This window comes from Grus americana, chromosome 18, assembly GCF_028858705.1.
Source record: "Grus americana isolate bGruAme1 chromosome 18, bGruAme1.mat, whole genome shotgun sequence".
In the NCBI taxonomy this organism is placed as follows: Eukaryota; Metazoa; Chordata; class Aves; order Gruiformes; family Gruidae; genus Grus; species Grus americana.
Window position 1 is genome coordinate 1,156,601 of NC_072869.1, and position 21,944 is coordinate 1,178,544.

General features: G+C 58.7%; 1 protein-coding gene across 7 annotated transcripts in view; it reads left to right on the forward strand.

Annotated features, from left to right (window-relative positions):
* BAIAP2 (BAR/IMD domain containing adaptor protein 2) overlaps window positions 1-21,944 on the forward strand; it is a 47,932-nt gene that overhangs the window by 13,768 nt on the left and 12,220 nt on the right. For 6 of the 7 annotated variants that reach the window (XM_054847005.1, XM_054847008.1, XM_054847006.1 and 3 more), the window contains exons 4-7: window positions 9,235-9,296; window positions 9,584-9,655; window positions 10,003-10,140; window positions 21,608-21,760. In XM_054847005.1, the coding sequence (XP_054702980.1) occupies window positions 9,235-9,296; window positions 9,584-9,655; window positions 10,003-10,140; window positions 21,608-21,760 (425 nt within the window). The remainder of the gene's footprint in view (window positions 1-9,234; window positions 9,297-9,583; window positions 9,656-10,002; window positions 10,141-21,607; window positions 21,761-21,944) is intronic. The other variant, XM_054847010.1, reaches the window with a different exon arrangement.

A 21,944-nucleotide genomic window follows, 5' to 3' on the forward strand; every position in this document is an offset into this window, starting at 1 on the left:
TGTACCCTGGCGCGCCCTCCCCGTGCGGGTGGTTTCCTCCTTGAGCAACAGGACAGGGAAAGCTGCTCCAAGACGTCAGGCAGGACTCGAAATGCTCTGCTTGGGGCTGCCGCTCGCATCTGCTTCCAGCCTTCACGGAAAAGAATCTGAGATTTTTGTTTCCCTCCTTAACCCTTTTCCCAATGTGGAGGCTTTTCTGATGTCTGGGATAGGAGGTGTCAAAAGAACATAAATACTGCAGATCCTGTGTCTAAGATGGGGTTAAGGCAGGCACGTCTTTTCCCTAGCTCTCCTGCCTGCACTGCAGTGATGCTGCCTGGGGTGGGGGGGGGCTCTGCATCCCTGGGTGACACAGCGCGGCCAGGGACCGGGTGCTCCGGGTGGGTTTGCAGCACCCCAGGAAGCTGGGTGAAGGCTCAGAGCTGCCCTGTGCTGGGAGAGCTGCTGGGGCTCTTCGGTGCTCAAAGCCGGCCGTGTTTTCCTGTACTCTCTCCCCAGCGGTACCTGTGACGCCGAGGAGTTGCTCTTTGAGTTGGGTGCTGGAGAACTCTGTTTGCGGCCGGTCCCCGGCTGTGCAGCCGTGCGACGGGCCGGTGCGGCGAGCCGAGGTGGCTTGTTCTGCTTGGCGCTGGCTTTTTTAAAACCACGTTCCTATGAAGGTAGTGATGCTGCGTGTTTGTCTCGCTGAGAACATTTAGCGCTGCCTCCAAGCTTAGATTTCTGCTCACCAGCTGCTTAGCACCTCGCGTTTTTTTGTAAATTCTCCATCAGATTTTAGCAACTGTGTGTAGACAGGATAATCCTGGGTGGTGATGGAAAACCTAGCGATAATAAAGTACTTGAGCTCTAATCGGCTCTGTGGCTGGAGTTTTTGGGTTCGAGTGTCTGGCGGGGACGTACCTCTGTCTGAACCCCGCTGCCGAGGTTTGGGATGTTCCGAGTCTTTTTTCTTGGGTTTTTAACTGAAGCGATGCTCCGACCAGGTACAGCGTGTAGCTCTCAATTGTCCCCGCGCAGCAGGTTTGCCCTGAGACAGTTTGCTCTGTGCGGTTCCCTGTCGGTTTAGCAGTTTTATGCTTTCCACAACCTGGGAAAATCCTCCTGTGCCTCGTGAGGAGCTGCGCTTGCTCCGTGCTCTGGAGCAGCTCCCGGTGCTGTGGGGGAAGTGGGGGAGAAGCCCCCCCCAGTACGGGACCTCTCCAGGAGGCAAACCCGGCCGGGGGGGGCTGAGACGGGGCAGCGAGGATCGGCTTGCGGTGGCGTTCCCGGGAGGGACGGTGGGAAAGCTTCTCCCCTCCCCGCGCTGCTGCTCGGCTCCTGGCACGTGGAGGATTAGACCGATGCCCGCAGTTCCTCTTTGAGAGGCTCCTTATGCCTCTTCACATCTTGGGTGGCTGCTGCAGGGGCTTTGGGGAAGCTGAGAAGCCGCTGTGAAGAGCACGAACGCTGTGGGTCTGATCAGTGAAGGTTTGCTCCGGGCTTGATCCGGGAACGGTTTGCAGACACTTCCCAGGAGCTCCAGTCTCATGCGCACGAGTGCCTGGGTGACTCTGGCCCTTGTCCGGCTCCTGCTTAGGGTCCCTTGGATGCTACTCAAAATGTTGTTTCTTTTCTTCCACTTAAACTAGGCCACGGCAAAGTCATGGGAAGGGGTTTTCTCCTCCAGGGAAGCAGGTGCCTGGTGAGCAGAGCCGGAGGCAGTTTGCACCAGGATGCTGGGGCTGAACAGCGCCTGTGGGAAACGCCGTCAGGGCTGGAGGTGGGCTCTGCTTAGCAGCTGCTTTTCCCAGAGGTTCTCTTGAATTAGTGAAGGCCACTCTGACTGAAGCATGGTGCTCTGAAAGGGCAAGACATGCAGTAATTAGCCAGCCATTGAAGAGCTGAAGTGAGCCTCTAGTAGGTAACGGCTTGCTTCTGATATGCAATTTGTACAATAAAATCAGAACTGGTGGCGCCTTCGTGGTCCAGTTTTCCGTGGGGCTCTTTGGTGTCAGTGGAGGATGCTGGGCTTCAAGAGTTTTAAACCATCTCCGTACAGCTTTTAAAACAGTGATGAGCATCACGGAGGGATGCAGGGTAGAGCTGTCTCCATCACGCATGCTGTGGGGTCTGCGGTCGGAGCTGGGCGCGGAGCCTGGTCCTGACGGTGATGCTGCCGTAGAGCCAGGGTGCCACCAGCCTGCGCCCTGGTGGGACGGCCAACGTGTAGCAGCTCCTGGTGAGGAGCAGCCTGGTCTGGTGGGATGCCCACGGCTGCCCAGGCAAGTTCAGACTCTTTGCTGCAGCTCCTCAGTCTGGCCCGGCTCTTGGCGGTGGCTCTGTGCTGCGCTGAGCCCTCTGGGGAGAGGGATTAATCTGTTAATTGGATTTGCAGTTGTTTTGGGTAGACGCTTCCTGCAGCAGCGGAGATGCAGATATAGATCCTGTGAATGTCAAAGGTTGTCGCGGTGGTCAATGTGTGACCGGGGACCACCGGAGCTGGTGGTGGCCGTGGTGCCCGATGTCTGCTGGGGACCTGCCAGAGCAGTGCCTGGAAAAACCGAACCTGAACTCCAGGAAATATTGGCCTGATGGGTGACTTGGTTCCTCTGCCTGTGGAGATGAGCTCCTGGGTGGGAGAGCAGTGGGAGTCTTGTTGCTCCATCCTTTTAAAATTGGACTCGATGATGCCCTTAATGGCTTGTGGGTACCAACTTTGCACTGGTGGAAGAATGGATGCTCTGGACCTGCATTTCCACCTGCGATTCTGTCAAAAGGCCTAATTTGCCAGAGAAATTGCTGCAAAAATTCAGCACTCGGCCTCCAAGTTGTATCCTTCCCTGAGGGAAGGGACCTGTAGGAACGGGCTTGCTAAGGGTGCAGAAACACAAGACAGACCTCTTAAAAACTGCCGCCTGCCTCAGAAAGGGACCCTGCTGCTGCCTGCCTTGCCTCTTCACTGCCTTCAAACCTTCTGATGAAGAGCAGACGGCCATAGCAGTAGGCTTGTTCTCACCACCCTGTGTTTGGGGAAGTGACGGCGGAGGGCTGTTACATGAGCATCTGCGCAGAGCATGTTGCCTGGCTGGAGTTTCGAACGTGCAGCAGCTGTGTATAACGCTTGGGTTTCACCTTCAGTGGTGACATCTTCCAGGGATGCCGACCTGCTGCGTGCCTGGGCACCGAGCCTGGGATGGGCTCCTGCAGGGATGCTCCGTGCTTTGGGGAGGGACGGAGGGGCCGTGTGTGTCCGTGGGCCGGTTTCTGCTGTCCGGCAATGCTGTGAGCTTGGCAGACTTCAGGAGGGGACACGGCTTGTGCCCCGGGTCCTTGCTGGCGCGCAGGACGGATCGGTTCGCGTGGGTGCAGCGAGGTCTGTGCAGTCGTGTCCTCCTGCGCTAATTAATCCCGTGTCACCAATGTCGCTGCTGCCAGAGCAGTGGGGTGGTACAGGACTGGCTGCTCTGTGCGCCGTGGTACGGATACGTCATCTGTGCACGTCTGGACGGGGGGCTGTTGGGAAGCGCAGGGCATTGCAGGTCACCCAGGTCTCTAATCTGTCCGCGGCAAAAGTGTCGATGGCAACTGCTCAGCCTGAGGGAGCCGATTACTGGAAACGTGTCGTTGAACTTGCCTGAGGCAGGGTGCCTTGGGAAGCTTTTGCTTTTCTCTTTACCTTGTCTCTCAGTAAATAAATAAAAAATGTCTTAAGCCTTGCCAAGCTGGGTTGAGGCAGAGGCTGCAAACGGAGCTGATCATTATAATGCTGATGAGTCGCTAATATAACATCAACAAATCCAGCACCATCCTCTGGGGCTGCGATAAGTGAAACCTTTTTGAAGAGGAATAGGTGAATCAGCGCGGAGAAGTGATTGTTTCCCACACTCGTATCCTGCCCGCTGCACATGCACGGATCTTCCCCCAAGTTGTCTTGCGACTGAATGTCAGAGCTGATCAAGTCAGCCGCCTTGTCTGGACGAGGCGTTGGGCTGTGAAGTGCCTCTCTCCGTGGCTTTAGGGCTTGTCTGTGGCGTGTGCTGTGCCTGTGAGCTTGGGTCGGGATGTGTTAACGTGAGGGAGGAGAAAAAGGGTTGCAGAAGTTTTCAGTAGCCTGAAATCTGGCTCCATCAGCTCTTCGGCACAGGGGTGCGAGCAGGGTTACTGCAGTCTGTGTTTGCAGGACCAGGGGACGCAGCACTGACACCCACGCTCGCCGCTGGTTGCGGCGCTCAGTGCTGCGGTTGGTGGCAAACGGATGGTGTGAAACCGGGCGGCACGCAGGGCTGGAAGGGGAACTGGTAACCACTGGGCTGAGCACCCTGCTCTGCCGAGTCGGGGGTGGCAGGGTTTCACCCTGAAGCAATAAAGGTTGATGTTCTCCACCCTGCTCCCTCCCAGAGAAAAACCCCAAACCGGTGGAGCTCTCCTGCCCAGCAGACGACTTTGCTCAGCAAAGCCCAAGAGGAGCGGAGTGGGTGCCTGTGGGAGCAGCGCCTGGCGCAGGGACATCCCGGCCCCTTCTCCCCCAGGCACCCGGTGCTTTCGCATCTCCGCCTGCCCAGGGATCCGCTGGCGTGGGCACATCCCCGCCCTGGGTCTGGGTGCTTGCTTGGCATCAAAGGATTCTGCTAACAGCATTTAACCAGCCATTGAAAAGCAGATTTTGGTTTTTTGCTCTTAAGGTTCAGGAACTCCAACAGTTTGCCCTGTCACTGTCTGTTGCTTTTTCTCGTTAATGAGCTAATATTCCTTTTCTGCCAGCTTGGTTACTTCCCTCGACGGCGCGGTCGCCTTTCGGGTCTCCCTTACCAAAAAGCAATGGGGAGAAGCCCAGCACGATGTCAAAGGGCAGAAGAGCTGAGCCCCTGAACTCCTTGTTTCATCCTGTCGTGATCTTTGAGACCTGAGTCTCCAGAGCAAGTGATCGTGATGGCGAGCGATGCCGACAGTGCCGCATCCTCCATCTTACAGGAGCGAGGAGCAGTGCCGGTGAGGATGCCGTGCTGTTTGCTTGTCAAAGCATTGCTGATGCTCCCGCCGCGCTTGCGGGACGGGCTGGGCTGCTTCAGCCCTGCACAAGCACCCACATGTCCTGGCTCGGAGCAGTTTGGCTCCTTGGCAGATGCATTGTTTGGTATTTTTGTTAAAAGTGGCTTGTATCTGGCTCGGGGGCGGGGGGGATCCTTAGGCTCTGAAAACTCAAAAGCAAAACGTTGTGAGATGGGTTCCTACGGCTCCGCCTTCTGGAGCGGCCGCTGGCTCCTGCACCGGGCTTGCGGTGCACCGGGAGGGATGTGGACCAACCTGTCCGCCTGTTCCTGGCGGGGCGTGGTAGGGAAGGGCCCACAATAGCCCCTATAGTTCTCCCAGAACGATACTGTGAGTCAGCCAGCCGTAAATAGCAACTCCTCCTCGCCTGTTTGTGCTCTGCAGCGCTGCAGAAAGGTGCGCGAGCCCGGCACGGGCAGGTGAAACCCTCGCACCGCGCTCCTGCCCTTCTGCATCTTTATTTTTGCCTCTGGGTTTAGGTGAGACGCTTACCCTCGGGTTGTTTCACCTATAGGATGTGCGTTTTGGCAGCAAGGCTGGAGCGATGCTCGCGCTCTGTATACAACTTCCACCGTGACCCAAGCTCCTGCCCTGCTCTCTGCCCTGCCGCGCAGCGGTAATTACCGTGTTTAACTTGCAAATACCACTGGTAGGTGATGCGAAACGCCCGTGGCGTGGGCTGCTGTGCCACTGCCCGGGCTGGGGCGTGCCGTGGTCCCCACCCTGCCGCCGAGCTCGGGTAATGCCTCGCGGTATCTACCGTCAGTGCAATGCCACGGATCCTCTTCTGAGCCGGGGTTTGAACTGTTTAGGCTTTCCGACTACTGCGGTATCTCTTAGTCGCAGTTTAACTTCTTCCCTGCTGCCGGGCTGGGTTAGTCTGAGCGGTTTCAGGGTGAAATGTCTGTTAATGGCTGACAGGGTCTGTAGCTTTTTTTGCAGTGGTGAAGCAGTTCGTGGCGTGGAGGTATCAGGGTGTCGGAGACGCTATCTGTGAATTCACACAGCGCCGCAGCTACTGTTCAGGGGATTTAGTTCAAATCCTGCCGCTGCCCCGCGTGGGTTCCCAGCGATGGTGGAGGCCATGGGAAGCCCGGAGCTGATTCTTCGGAGCCGGTTGGTCTGTCTCAGCCTGGGGAAAGGCTCCAGAGGAAGCTCTCGTGCCTCCGCACAGCCCAGCGCCGGGCAGGCATCCAGCAGCCTTCCTGCGCCGCGCCGGCTGCAGCGCCGCGCTCACCTTGAGCCGCTCTTGGCGCCGGCTGGCCACGCCACACCACCAGCAAAGACACGGCAAAGCGGCCGTGGCAGGGGAGCGCGCTGCGTGGTGGGCGCGGGGGGGACGGCACCGTCCCCTTGCCCGGGCTGGGACGTGGAGCAGCTTGCAGCGGGGACGGAAAGGCTGAAACTCCCCGTGCTCGTGCCGCAGTAACGGCCAAGGGGGTGGCGGTGGAGGAGACAGTCTGAACAAAATGACGCGTGTCTCTGCCGCAGGAGATGCGCCGCGCACCTCCCCGGCTGCTGGGAACAGGTTCCCTCCCTGGGTGAGGAATGCGGTGGGGGCAGAGCCCTGTTGGGGCAGGGCCCGGGTGTACGCGGTGCTGGGTTTGGGGGTGTCTGTGTAATTTCTGAGAGCCCTGGTCCCTGCTGCCCAGAAAGCCCTCGGCCAGCCCTGCACCGGCTTTCTCAGCCGGGGTTTCCACTCCAGCCAAATAGGGAGGCAAAAGGGAGAGGGGGTGGCGTGAGCTTTGGAAATAATAAGCGAGCCACCCTTGCATTGATATGCTCTCGAAAAAGCAGTCGGCGACGGCATTACGTCATTGCCTCCTTGCAGTGGGAATTTGTGCACTTCCCATGATTGAGCTGTCACGGCCCGACCGGAGAGCAATTTCCTGGCGGTCTCGTGGTGGTGACCCCTTGCCTGGACCTCCCTGTTCATGCGCGAAGCTCTCCACCGCAGACGTGTGTAATTGCCGTAGCTGGCTGCCCGCTCGGTGTGAGCACCGGGGGCTGCTCCGCTTTGCTCAGCACCTTGCGAAGCGGCTATAAAAGTTACAGCCGGCTTGGCGGCTGCGGAAATCTCGGCACACGGTTTCCTCCCAGCTGCCGTCTGGTCACCTCCTCGCTTCGCAGGACGCTTTGCACATCACTGCGCTCTCGAGGAGCCGAGCAGGAGGCATGGGGGAGGCAGGAACGTGCCGCTGTTCCTGCACCCACCTGTGGCAGAGGGGGCTGGTACCCGCCAAGGGCCAAAAGGGATCAGATTTTAATGTTTGCAGAAGGTTTTGAGACACTGAGCATGGTGCAAAGTACGAATTGCTTCAGCCACGAGAGCAAAGAACTGTTGGGCCAGGTTGTTCCTGGTCAGCTGGTGGTGTTGGCACTCAGCTGGTGTACGGCCCGTGTGCCTGGGCACGTGGTGTGCCGGGGACGGCTGACCGAGCGGTGGGCTGGGGCTGGCCCAGCGCACCCCATCTGGCTTTGTGCCGAATGAGGGTCCCGACGGTTCCCTTGCACTGGTGCGACGCTGGCTTGGCTCACACCAGTCTCGCTGTTGCTGAGGTTTGACTCCACGTACGGAGGACGCGGTTGTCCTGGACCTGTCCTCCGTGGAGGACTCACATCTTCCTTCGCTGTCGGGGCTGGGCTCCCGCCGGAGCAGGACAGGACTGCGCAGCCCCTGTGGAAGCAAACCTGGGCTCTGTGTCTCGGGGGCTGGGGGGCTGTGCACGCCGGGGAAGGGGGACCCACTGCCCAGTGGGATTAGGGCTGTGGCTGCTCACCCCCAGATCCCCAGTGGGTTCCCACGTTCATCCCTGCTGGGAGCTGCCACCTCCACCTTGAGCAGCCCCGGGAGCGCTGCTCTGTCTCCTCCCACACGTTGTCCTGGGGCTCCAGGGCTGCTGTCCCCTTCCCATTGCCTTTCCCATCCCTGGGGTTGCTGTTCTGTCACTTAAAACTCCACGTACGCTTTCACGGGGCTTTGAGTTGTCCCAGGTGCTGCTCTGCTTTATCTCCCACGGGAGGTGGGGTGCTGTGTTGCTTTGGAGAGCCCCTGCGGGTGTTGGGGGGGGGGGCTCCCAGCCACCGCTGGCTGCAGGACCTGCCGGGGCCGAGTCCTGAGACTGGAGCAGCTCGGACACGGATCGTGGCTTTCAGTCTGCAAACAGCTCCATGTAGGCTGGAAGCGTCCTGGGAAGCTGTGACCCGCCGTGCTGGGAGTGAGAGCTCCACAACTCAGCCCTTACAAACAGCTGACGGAGCTCGGCTCTCCCCGACAGCTTGCTCTGATCCGGAGACGGTGCTTTTAGTCGAGGGGTAGCGCTGGCTCCTCTCCTGCGGCTCCCAAGTGTGTGTCTGGCTCCAGCCGCGTTGGGGCTTTTGCTGAGGCAGGACACTGCCCTTCCTTCCAGGAAAAGCGCAGAGGGTGTGTGTTCTGCATCTGAAAAGAAAAATTAAAGGAAGAGAGAAAGCGGAGCTGGGATCCCTCACCCGTGGGCTTTGTTTGTGGGACTGCCCTGCGGTGTCTGCAGCAGCCGTGTGCCGCGGCTCGGCTGCCGAGGTTGAACAGGTCCAGTGGTTTGGAGGCAAATACCAACGTAAGGCTTAGCTCCGTTTGCAGTTCCGTGTCCTGTGACCTGGACCGAGTCCTGGGGCTGTGCCTATCCCCGCCCCGCTGCTGGGGGAGAGGGTGCTCTGTGCTTGGCTTTGGGCTGTTCGCACAGCTAGGAGCAGGCGAAGCTCCTGGCTGTAACGGTGCTATTAAATTCCCGTCTGTTATTAGTGCAGCATCTCTTGTCTCCACGTGCTGCTTTCAATAGCTGGACAGTCGGGTTGAGGTGAGGGACCTTTCTTGGTCCCATTGTCTCTGGCTCCTTTGTCACGTCCCAGCAGCTGGGCTGAGGGCTGGCACGGATGGAGCTGTGCCGTAGCTGGGGTGGGTCGCGGGCAGGGCTGGTGCTGGGGTCCTGCTGCTGCTTGTCCTTGTTTCCCTTCGTGTGACACAAGGTGTATGTGTTTGTCCAAGTGTCTCAGATGAACATTTGCTCACCTACAGCTCTCTGAAGATGGGCACTGGGGATACTCGAGGAGCACCCATGGGTCTGGCTGTGGACCCCTCCGTGCTAGCAGGGTGCCGCCTGCCCCAGCCCCGGGGTGTCCCCCCGAGCTCAGCGCCTCAAGCCCATTCCCTGCATGTTGTCTTTGCAGGAGACGTGCTCTTCCAGATGGCAGAGGTCCACAGGCAGATCCAGAACCAGCTGGAGGAGATGGTGAGTGCCCCAGCCCCGGCATGCCGGGGTCTCTGCCTGGCCACGGGCTCTGCCAGCATTACAGCCGAGGAAAAGGGTTTTTCCGTGTCTTGCCTGGGTGACACCAGCCCCTCTGAAGCAGATTTGCTGAGCTGCAAAGCGTCTGATCTGCTTGGGCATCCGCTTCTGCCCAGCTGGGTCCCTCTCTGAGTGTCCGTCTGTCCCTCGCCGCTGTCAGCTCTGTCTGTGCAGACCCTCTCCCCGCCGGCCCCTCGCCAAGGAACCGTGTTTTCTCTTTCTGCCTGCAGCTCAAGTCCTTCCACAACGAGCTCCTGACGCAGCTGGAGCAGAAGGTGGAGCTGGACTCCCGGTACCTGAGTGTGAGTTACGGACTCGTGCAGCCCCGTGTTGGCTCGGGTGTCTCTGCGTCTCCCGTTCCTGCTGCCCGTCCCCCCCCTCGCCCAGCTCCCTGCTCGGGGACGGTCTGGTCGTGCCCCTGGTCACAGATGGGTGACCAGCCATCACAGATCCCCACGCACAGAACAGCGTTTGCTCCCTGTCAGACTGTTGCTGCCCCCGTTTGCTCTCCGGGCCGTGGGAATCCCGCTTCTCCCAAAGGCTGGGGGGGGGGGGGTCTGCTTGCTTCTGCCAACCCTCGGCAGCGGGACCCGTGGCTGAGGCCAGGCTTCGCCTTCGGCTGCTCAGAGCTTTCTCCTGTCGCATCCAGGCTGCGCTGAAAAAATACCAGACGGAGCAGAGGAGCAAGGGGGATTCGCTCGACAAGTGCCAGGCAGAGCTGAAGAAACTTCGGAAGAAGAGCCAAGGCAGCAAAAACCCCCAGAAATACTCTGACAAGGAGCTGCAGGTAGGGGCGCGGGGGGACGGGCATCTCATCCTCCCGCAGGGCAGCGGACGCTTTGCACCGCGTGCTAGAGGAGGTCCGGCTCTCGCAAGCGTTTAGATGAGGGCTTGCCGTTTTCTTGAGAGGAACGGGCACGGCAGCATTAGGGGAGCGTGGTGGGGAGTGGGAGGTGCGGATGGGGCGGGGGTGGCAGCCCGTGATGGGAGCGCGTTGGTCTCGTGGCCGCCCCGGGGGAGGATGTGAGCTCCGCTGACGGCAGGCGTTGTGCCGGGCGGTGCGGTGGTGACTAACCCTGCTCAATCCACTGCTCCTCTCTCCTTTTTTTTTTTTTTTTTTTTTTGCTTAATGAATGAACCTCAAAGATCATTAACTTCTGTTGTGCCATCTTCCTCTGGATGATGTTTTGCTTAAATATTTTCTGTGCCTGTTGCCAGGGTGCCCCTTCCCCCAGCTCGCCGGGGCGGCGGCGGCGGCGCGGGCTGGGGGTGGCCGCGGTGAATCACCGCGGTGTGATCGTGGTGTGGGCTCGCTCGCCGACCACGCGCCATTTGCTAATCGAGTCCCGGCGGCGCAGGGCTGGGGTCCCTCGTGGCACCTGCCTGGGTGGTCTGTGCTGCGGGGCGGGCACGTTTCGGAGGTCGGAGCGTTGGGATTCCCCACAGGGAGGGAGTCGGGGCCAGGGTGTCGCTGAAGAGCATCCGGGGCACATCCTGGCACGCTGCTGGTGCTGGGGCCATGAGTGGGACGTGTCGAGGGGCCGTGGCACCCGGGTTACTGATGCATTCACAGCAGCAGTTCATGTTTTCTGAAGTCTGTGACCTTTGGTTCGAGCTTTGCCCGGAGCGTGGCTGAACAGGGCAAGTTTTAACGAGAGATTGATGCACCCCCCTGCAAACCTGCTCTGGTGGAAAGTCGGGGCACTGCTGCACCAGTTAAGGCTGTTGAACGATTGCAGCACGAGTAGTACCTTTAAAGGGGAAGATTAGCCCTGAAGCTAGACGTTACCTGGTCTTGAGTCTGAGGCATGGGAGTAGGCATTACGTTGGGACCAGAAGCTTTGGATGCCACGGGCCGGTACCGCGTCCAAACTGATCCCCCTCTGCTGAAGGGCGTGTAACCGTCCCTGGCGCTTCACAGCCGGGGCATTTAAAGTAATCGGCAGGTTGTTACCTTGAAGGTTATGCTGGGGAAGTGACATTCTTAATTGCACTAAAAGTTGGGAAATCAGTCGTTCTCTGTGGCGTGAATCAGAATGAGCACTGAAGGAGAGAAACGCATCCGCAGCCGTCCCCCCCCCGGCTCGGCGTGCAGCTCCTGTGCCGAGATGGAGTGCTCCACACCGAGCTCGTGCTCGTTTGCAGCGCCGGGCTGCAGCAGGAGGCACGGCTGGGAGCTGTGGATGCAGCACTCGGGTGTCCTGCCTGCTGAGACGGGGGCTGGCGGCGTCTTGAGAGCTGAGCAGCTTAAACCGCTTCCGAGTTGTGGCGTCTCCGAAATTCCTGCTGAGCGAGAAAAGCCCTGTTAGGCGACGAGGCGCGGCGTGGGGGAACTGGGGGACCAAACCTTTGTCATCCCCCGCCTGCGAAAGCTGCTGGTGGAGACAACAGAGCAAACCTGCTGCCAGAGCCACCCCTCTCCTGCCTAACCCCCCCGGGCTGCTGCCATGCAGGGGTCCCCATCCCACACCCCGAGTCGGAGGAGGAGAAAATCCATCCCAGCGATGGGCTTTGTGTAGCTGGAGAGGAGCGCTGGTTCAGTTCTCCTGCTGTGATGTGGCAGGGACGGGGTAGTCCCGCTAGCACAGGCGCTTCGGGCAGGGAAACAGGATCAGGCTTTCATTCTCTTAATCTTTCAGCAGTAAGTATTTAGGAAGCACTTATCTCTGAAAAAGCCTTACGATGGCTTTTGAGCTTAAAGAGCTATGAGACTGCTCAACTGCTCACTGCTTTTTTTTTTTTTTTTCCCACCCCCCAGATCAAAATACAAAGTTAAGTTGCTGAATTCAGGCAATCAGGCAGTTTTCCCTCTGTTCTCTGCTGGCTGCAATGCTGGTATTTTCTTTCAATGGAAAAAGAGTATTTTGGGCCACCCTTGACGCTGTTCTTACCTTTGCTTTGGGCATCAGAGAGCAGGGGACTGCTGCAAGGGTGGGTCCAGCCTGGAGCTACGAGGAGGGAGCCTTGTGTGCGGCTTAGTGAAACTGGAGCATCTGCAGAGCTGCTGGTGTCACACCGTGGGGCTTGGCTCCACAAAAATCTCTCTACTGGCTTAAAACAGAGAACCACAGAGTTCCCTGGGGAGCTGCTGCGTGCGGTTTGGTTTGTTTAGCTGGCCCAGAGCCACCCCTGCGGTGGCTTGTAAAACCCCCGGCGTCCGAGGAGGAGGAGGAGGCTGCCAAAGGCACCTCGCGATGCTTGCGGGAAGCTGCAGACTTCATCAGGCCGGTGCCTGGGGACCGCAGACCGATCAGACGACTGGATGGAGCTCGTGTAATGGGCTGTTGCAGATTAGCGTCTCGTAATGGGAGAAGCTGCTGTTGATGGAAACGTCCTAGTAGCTACATCAGTCATCTCCTTCAATAAAGCAATAACATCTTACTCTTCTTTTGAACTCATCCACTTAAGCTGCTGTAGTGGTTGGCGGGCAGGAGTCTGGTGCTCTGTCATCATCTCTCTCTGTACTTAATGCTCCGGGAAGCAGAATTGCTCCTTTCTGCCTCTTCACCACTTGAGTGACCACGTCTTGTCACCGCCTGCAAGTGAGATGGGAGGGCGAGACGAGCGCAGTGGGAGAGGCAGCGCTGTCCTCCGTCGGGGAGCTGCGGGACGTGGCTCCCATAACATCATCCTGCTCTGCGGAGCTGAGAGGGGACTGGGGGCTGCGCAGGCTCGGGATCGCCGGGTGGCAGAGGACAGCCCTCGCCTGCACCAGGGTGCCAGCGTGGCTCGGGCTCCGTGCTTGGCTGGACTGACCAGAAACCCCAGTAAAACAGCCCAGACATCTCACCTGTGACTCTTCAGTGCTACAGAGCAGAAATAAATGCTGATATTTGGCAGGCACTGCGTGTAACTGATTGCCTCGTGGCTGGTGAGCAGTAGCTTTGGGAACATGGGGGTTGAGGTCTGCCCAGGATAAGGCAGCGGCACGATGCTCACGGACGCTTGCAGGAGGCTTCTGCTGAGCTTCGTCAGGCGCTGGCTGCAAGTCCCACATCACCTGGCCATCTTGTGCTTGTTCTGTGGAGTTTCATAGATGAGGGCGGGTGTCACAGGATTAAAATGGTTGAGGATTTAAAGTACCTTGTGGCTTGCAGTAGAGACGACTCACTTAAAAGCAGCTCAAAGTGCAATTAGGCTGCAGGAGTGATTTTCCATCTCCAAAGCTTTGTCTGTCATGGTCAAGAGAGATGCTGTGGTTGTGGGTAGTTAGCGCTGAATGTCGCAATAAAGCCAGGCTTTTTATTCCTTATGAATCAGTCCAGAGCTTTTGTTATCCGTGAGGAATGAAAGCTGAGACAGCTAACTGCCTCAAATGTCTCATCTTAGTTAGTAGTTACTGCGATTTTTTTTTACCTGTGTTGAAAACCAGAAGAGTAAACCAATTCCATTCACTTCGTGTCTTTTATGAAGAATGAAAACAATATTAAGATTAAGCAATGACCAAGGAAGCTAAACTGCTGTAATTTCATTAAACGCTGGTTATGACCAAGCCATGAAATCAAGGTCACAATGGGTTTAGGACCCTGACTGAATCAGCAGCTCAACAATGAAGTTATGTTGGTTCAGACTATTTATCAGATCATATTAACGCTACGAGCAATTGGATTTCTCCATCAGGCTGGGACGAAGCTGACTGTAGTTCAGCCTAAAGAGCGGAGCTGAAGCCGGCTGTTTGCGGTGAAAGGCTGTGCCTGGCCTGGGCGAAAGGACTTTCGGCGCGGCTGTGCCGGTGAGCAGCCACGACGGTAACTCCGGAGGGGCAGAGGGAGCTCCCGGCTCCTCCTAACCCCCCCCAAACCCAGGCTTTGCTGAGCCGGGGGCGGTGGGCTGCGGAGGCTGAGCTCAGCTCCTGCCCAGATGTGTCTTCTGCTCGTCCACACCTACACCTACTGCTATGGGAATATTTTAAGCATTAGATACCACTGTGCCAAATAACTTGGGGGGCTTTATAAACTTTTTTAATTGAAACCTCATTTTGATATTCCCATCAGGAGACATAATTTTAGGTATAGGTCGAGAAGCTCTAACTGATAAGGAGTTTGCACAAACCAGGTTACAGGGGCTTATGTAAAAGTCAGACCGGGAAGAATTATGTAAAAGCTCCATGGCTGCAGGTAACTCTCTCCAGGTTTTCTGGTGCTTTGAGCTGCGTTAGGCTGGGTGTCCCAGCAAATACAGGCAGCGGGTGCTGGGAGGGGAAGTGCCTGGTGGGAGATGCCCCCCAGGGCACGGGGCTGAGCTGCTCCGGTCGTGGGCAGCGTCTGCGCATCCTCCTTGCCGTCCTGACTCGGGAAACGCCAACCTGAGCGTGCCTGTAGCTCGGTGGTGTTACCTGCGGAGAGCTCGTCCCTCCTGGTATTTTTTTGCCTCTTTAACTCTGTAATCAGCTGTGGACTCGCGTGCCAGCGACGTTGGCCCCTCTCACCGTGGGGCTGTAGCCTTGAGCATCTGGGGAGGCTTCGGGCGTTGGTGGGGCTCCAGCACGCCCTGCTCTGGTGGGGCACCGACCTTCTTCTCTCCAGACACGGTGCTGCAGGAGCCACATGCTGAAGCAGCTTTTTCCGACTTTGTGGTCTGTAAGCGCTTGTGAAAGAGGCAGCGCGGAGGGAAGGAAAGGCTCCGTCTCCTTCCAGTGGCTGGGGTGGGTTTGCTCAGCCGCCGAGGCTGGCGGGCAGCATCCCTTCCAGCCCGGGCGAGCTACGGGCTCTGGCACGAAGCGCAGTTTCCTGAAACCGGCTCTACAGATCTATAAGCAGCTGGTACAAATAGGCAAAATGAAGTCTTAAAATTCTTTTCCTCTGGGCTTCGGTGCCTCAAATGCCTCTTCTGGAAAGCTGGGGTCTGGGTCCCCGTGCCTGTGCAGGTCAGGGCCACGTCTGATGAGCATTTCGGTACCAAACCCTGTGCATCAAGCTGTTGATCCGGGGCGTCCCCGTATCGAGGGAACATTTTAAGCAGCCGATCATGAAACCCCCGCACAGCCGGTTGGAGAAAGCGCTTGCCTGCTGTTTTGCTCTCTGTAAATTTTATGTAATATCACATGTGTGCGTGGATGGCGCTTTACAGGAGCAGTGAACGGATGAGGCTGCTGCCCTGGTGAGCAGATGTGTGAGACGGGCAACGTAACGAGGGGAGACAGCCCTCCTCGGGGGAGCAGAGGGAGGCCGGCGTCCTCGGAGCGGGGCAGCTGTCAGCGGTGTGTTCCCTGGGATCCGCCCTGCGTATTATTTCCCCTTTGATAACCGTCAGCGCGGCAGTGTCCGCATCCCGGAGGAGGGTTTTGGCCGCAGGCAGGGTGATGGAGCTGGAGCGGCGGAGGCCGGTGGGCAGTGCAGCGGGTGCTGGCACTAAAAGACCTTCCCCGGCTGGAGATGTCGGTGCTTGCGCAGGGCAGGGGGGTGTTTGTCTTCTCCCCAGGAAGAGTGCAGAGATCCGGGGTGCCTCTGTGCCAGAAGCACAGAAACCGTCCAACCGCGGACGGCTGCGGCGACGCGGGGTCCCGTGGCTCTGCGGGGGTGCTTCGTCCTTGCGAAAGGCAGCGGAACGTGTTTTGGCTCCCATGGCGAGCCACGTGTGGGTGTTCTCCGCTGCAGGAGAGGGTTTGGTCTGTTGCTTTATTTGCCTTATTACGAGAGAGGTTAGGTCACCCCAGGCTCGTTTCTGAGCTCCGGTCTCCTTCCCGGCCGTGCTCTGCCAGGACATGCCACCGATATCCCAGGGCTCGAGTACGGCTCTGGCTAAACAAACCGACCCCCTCCCTCTCCGTCTGTAACACCGTGGGCAATGATGGAGGCTGGAGGGAACCAGGAGGGGACGGCGTCTCCCCCGAGGCTGCTCCGAGGTCCCTCAGCTTCCACACAGGGAGCAAATTCTGGGAATGAGGAGAAGCTGTTGGGGCTGAGGATCCCTAGGCTTCTCGTTTTCCCCAGCTTGGCTCTGTGCTGGGGTTTCAGCTGCTTTTTCCTTGAGACTATTCAACAGCTTAGATGCTCTTCCTCTGTTAATCAGCCTAACTCCTTTCTTATTTTATCCCATTACTTTCTAATTATTCTCCCTCGTGCTTCCCTAAATAAATCCTCCCTTCTCTTGGTGTTTACCCCTTCCAGGTGTATTTCAGCCTGTTCCATCGGTCCGGCACAGCTCAGAGCCCTCTCCCTTCCCCTCTGCTCTCTGCCGCTGGTCCTGTCCTGTCCCTCCCTGGGACGAGAGCCTGGCGCTTGGAGCCAGTGCGGAGGCACGGTCCCCTCCCTGCTCTGCATCTCTCCTGATGCCTGCTAGAAGCATGCCCAGCCCGAGCTCCCCTGCGGCTTTACTGGCTTTCTGGTCTCAAAACTCACTGCTCTGCCCGCTGCGGTTAGCTGGTGACCCCTGAAAGGCAGCCTTGCTGCCTGCTGTTGGTTCCCTCTTGTCCCTGCGGCCGGTCCTTCGCTCAGCCTGTGTTACTGGCGGTGGCCGACGCGTCTGATCGCCGATAAAGATCTGTAATGATGATTTCTGCAGTCGTGCTCAGCGCGGTCGTGATTAGCGTTGCCCTTGGCTCGTATTCCTGACTGCTTTGCACGTTCTTGGCTTGGATAGAACGGTTTGAACTCATTTTTTTCCAGTAAGGATGGGTGGTTATTAAAGGCTTGACTGAAGTTCGGTAATGACGCTGTTTCACCTGTGCTAACTACGGCGATGGCAACATGCGCTTGAAAAGAACTCAGGTCTTGACACTTCTCGGATGCTTTTTCATCTTCACACACCTCTAGCTGTCAGCTGTGGGGTGGCACTGGGGAGATGTTGGCGTAAGCAGCAGGGCCTTTGTGTGCCCTGGCTTGTCCGTGCCGGGGATGACAGCGGCTGTTTGGGCTGGGGAGTTTGCAGCATCTTGTTTCCTCTTTCATGTTTTCCTGTTCACAGACTGGTTTGGGTGGGCAGGGACCTCCCAGCCCACCCAGTCCCACCCCGGCCATGGGCAGGGACACCCTCCACTAGCCCAGCTTGCCCAAAGCCCCATCCAGCCTGGCCTTGAACCCTGCCAGGGAGCCAGGGGCAGCCACAGCTTCTCTGGGCACCCTGTGCCAGGGCCTCAGCACCCTCACAGGGAAGGATTTCTGCCTCAGATCCCGTCTCCATCTCCCCTCCTGCAGCTTCAGGCCATTCCCCTTGGCCTGTCACTCCCTGCCCTTGTCACCAGCCCCTCTCCAGCTTTCATTGTTCCTAACTCCATCTGACCCGTTGGGGTAACTCGGTCTGCCCTCTGAACGGAGCCTGCCCAGCTCTGGCTGGACCCCGAACGGCCAAGCGTTGCTCCGGCATCGCTCGTCTCCCCCGGGCATCGGGCAGCCAGGAGGGGTCGAGCTGGCGGGTCCTGGCCGAGCCGCCACCGGGGCTGGTGGGGAGGGGGGTCCCCGTCCCTGGGCTCGCAGCTTCCCTGGCGCGGGCTGCAGCATCTTCAACCAAACTCTCTTCCCGGCTGCGCCCGGCGCCGCCGTGTGCTGACATTGCTAATTGGGTCAGCAGCTCCCCGTGAATTGGAAGTGGATGTGTTCGGGGAGGGGGGGACGGGGAGTTATTTGAGGCTTCTCCAACCTAGAAACCCAGAAAAGGTTTCTGGAGCTGTTGGGCTCCGGTGCGTGCTCTGGCTCTGGGCACGGCCGTGGCCGCTGCAAGCACAACCCTGGCCGGCTCCCTGCCCCCTCGGGCGCTCAGTCAAAATGTCTTTTTTTTTTTTTTTTTTTTTTTCCTCCTTTAAACTGGGATTTTTTCTTTAGATGATGCTTAAAATCCAAATTTGAAGTTGACAGCCTAAATCAAGGTCTGAATTGAAGATGCATCACTCGAGTGGTACATGCTTGTGGGTGAGGTCCTGGAGAGGATGCTGCGGAGCCCGGACACACCGAGGCCGGTGGGGAGACGCCTGCCCCTGGCCCTTACACCGGTTGTGCCAAGCTGAGAAATGTGTTTGGCTGGGGTTCAAAATGCTGCGGGATCCCCCTCGTCCCTGGGGAGAGGGGACGTGAGCAGCAGCCGTGAGCCCGGCGGGCTGCAGGTAACTCCTCGCTGATTAAAGGCAGCGCTTCTCCTTGACGTACAGTAGTGAGATTTTACATCGTGCTTTGCGTGTTGCTCTTTTTTCCCTGTGCATCTGGCGTATTTAGCAAGGTTTTTATTTAAATTGTCTTTCTATGCGTTATTTGAAAGCCCATTGTCATTTTGAGCAAATCCGAAATGAAAACTGTCTAGTGAACAAGAAGCGTTGCTCGCCATTTTGTAATGTAATAACGTGTAAAAATCGAGGCTCTGAATAAATCAATGGCACATCAGGCATATTTACATAAAGCATATAAAGTGCTGAGAATACTAAATTTAGAGCGCAGGCTCTCTGCTTGCGAATCAACATGTTCTAACTGGCTGCAGCCATTAAGACAAGCCTTTCTTTAGCGAAATAATTACAAGTATACTTGCAAAACAAGATTGAAATCGGGGATGTAAATAAGGCTTTAACTTGCGTTTTTAAGTCATGATTAAAACTAAAAATCTTAACACTGCTAAGGTAAGGCAGGATTCCCCCTCCTCGCGTGGCGGCGTACGGCGTGTGTGGGAGGAGAGCTGACTCCGTACCCGGGGCACGGCTGTGTCCGACCTGGGGATGGTTATCGTACGGGGAAACCTGAATCGCGGCGGGATGGTCCTTGTGCTACTGAGCCAAATTAGCTGGAGGTGGACTCATTTCACTCCTCCCCTTCCCATTCTCGATGGCCCAGTTAGTAAATTAAGCAGGATGAGTTCAGGGTGTTGGGGGTCCGCGCTATTTCAGGTGCTGTCAGGGTTACGCTTTCCTTCCAGAACCGGGACTCTGCAGGGGGGAGCATCGTCCCGCCGCCTCCCTCGGGAGGGGAGGGAAGGGAAGGGAACCTTTTTGGGAGCTGCCTGTGGTGCAGGGTCTGGGGACAGCAGGGTCGGTCTGTCCCGGGCGTAGCAGGGCTGCGATGGAGGGGTCGGGGCTCTGGACCCTGGGGGGGCTGGGGGCTCTCCAGGCTGGCGCTGGCGTCCTTCCCTCCTGGCTCCCATCGCCGCTGCCGGGCTGACGCCTCTGGGCTCCATCCCTGTGCTGTTCCCGGGGCTAATAATACCCGTGAGGAGGCGGCGCGCTCGGCAGCGCCTCTGTCCTGAGCCCACTCCGGGGAGCGATGCTTGCGCCGAGCGCGTCCTCCCACGGCCGCCTGCTCCTGCTCGCCGTCCCCACCAGCACGTGCCCGGGGCTGCTGCCGCCTCTTGCCTGCACTGTGCTGGCCCCAGCACCTCTGTGCCCGCTGCCGGCACAGCCCGGCTGCCTGCTGGCTTTGCCGGTGCCCTCCCTTGTGTCCCCACCAGCCCGTCCGGCTCGGCTCTCCCCGCAGCTTTGCTTGGGGGTGATGCAAATACCTCCGTTGCTTCTGTGCCCGGTGGCATCAGCTGGGTTACCTTCATTTATTTCTGTTCCTGAACATGGGTATTTGCGCTAGATTTTCTTATTTGGGGGGGGAAAAAAAAATTCTCTTTGAAACAGGACTGTTGGTTGCAAACTGGGTTTTTATCCATTTCTCACTGACCCCCTCTCCCCAACCCCTGTTGGTGCAAAAAACCTGTTGGGTCTGGCACGAGCTCTGCGCAGGGTTTGCTCTCGAGGGAGGATGCTCCGAGCAGGGTGGGAGCAGTAGGAGCTCCAGCTCTGAAATAAGCCCACTTTGAAGTCTGGGATGTCACTTAATCTTGCTGCTTTTGTTGAGGTCTGTTCCATTTTATGCGTCTGCTAATAAATATTGTAGCATGCTAAAAATAACTCTTAAACATGAAGAAAGAAGTAAAGCTGCTTTGGGCCCTGAATTTCTAGATTAATTCCGTTCCCAGAGAAGCTCAGACTTTCTGAAACAGGTTTAGCAGTACCTGGGCTGCGTGGCTGGTTTGGCTCTTCAGCGTGGTGCTGCCGCCCCGCGGAAGGGCCGGTGGCAGGGAGGTGTTGCAGGGCAGCGATGGGCGCGAGATGCTCCTCCTCAAGGCTCGGTGCGGCGGCTGCTCTCCCAGTGCCACATCAAGGGTGGAGGCTCCTTGCAGAGGAGCTTGGGGACATCTCGAGAGGACTGAGGGAGGAGAAAGTGGCCGGGTCGGGGACCTGGGGACATCCCACGCCCTCTGTGCTCAGGGATGCTGACGGTGTGGCCGAGCAGCAGCAGCCCTGCGGTCCCAGGCGTTGCTCTGAAGCCGTCCCGTGTGCCACGGTTGCATCGCACGGGTCAGCCTGAGCAGCCGGGTTACCCCGGCCCAGCTCTGGGTGCCGTTTCCGTGCCCCGTACGGCGTTGGCAAAGCCCCGCGTGGCGTGGCCGTGCTGGCAGAAGTCACGTAGGTAGAGCAGGAGCCCGTGGCAGCAGAGGAGCCTCCCGCTGCCACGTCTGCGGTATCTCTGCCCGGCGCTGGCAGGGACCCTGGCATCTGCGCAGCCCTGGGGTGCGGCGTCGAGGAACGGCCGCCCCGGCAGTCCCCTTGCTGCTTGCGGCCGGGCAGGGAGCGTCGTGCCAACGTGCAGTGCTCCCTGCCCCGCACCGTCCCCGTGTCCCCGGCACCGCTTACCGTCCGGCTGACTGGCAATGCAAACGGAAAGCGCCGCCGGTAGTTTTAGCGTTGCTGATGGGGGGGGTGTTGGACGGGGTCACGTGCTGCGGCCCCCGGCTCTCAGCAGCACGGCCCTGCCCGCGCTTGCAGGCAGCGACGGGCAGTGAGCGGTGATGCGGCACAGACGGCGGCAGCAGAGGAGGTGCTGGGGGCGTTCAGCCCGGGCTGTTTCACAGAGGTTTGTGCCGTGGTGCCTGGCAGAGGCGGGCAGGGAGCTGCGGGGGCTTGTGCCAGCCCCGGGCGAGCGGGGCAACCTCCCCGGCCTCTGCCGTCGGCGCGAGTGCCTCGGCGTGGCTCAGGCGCCCGTTTGGTGAGAGGGCGGCTGCACGCAGTACAGCTCGTCCCGCCGCCCGCGCGGCTCCCGGCCCACGTGCTGAGTCAGCGCCTCTGCGTGGGGGGGCTCGGATGAGTAAGGGCGGGTTGGAGGGGCCGCGCAGGCACACGTGTGCATGGCCTGCGTTGGGGGGGCCCTGCCTGCTTGGCCCCCTGTGCGGCCGCACCGCTGACCCCTCTCCAGAGGATGCTGCGGCATCGCTTGCCCTGCACGCCGAGGTGCAGGCGCTCGGCGGGTAAAGCGGTGATGGCGGCCACCTCTCTGCTTCTCTTCCTGTTCTAGTACATTGAAGCCATCAGCAACAAGCAAGGCGAGCTGGAAAACTACGTCTCCGATGGCTATAAGACAGCTCTCACGGAAGAGAGGAGACGGTTCTGCTTCCTGGTAGAGAAACAGTGCGCGGTAGCGAAGAGCGCAATCACCTACCACGCCAAGGTGAGTTGGAGCGCCGGTCTGATGCTGCGCGTCCCCGGCTGCGCCGTCACCGCGTGGCTGCTCCTGTCCCAAGCCGTTGCCTGCAGAGCCGGCCGGCACCCTGAAAGCCGCGGCTGGGGCAGCCCCTGCGGCTCGGGGGGCAGAGGGGGAGGAACAGCCGGCGGGTGCCCCATGGGCAGGGTGC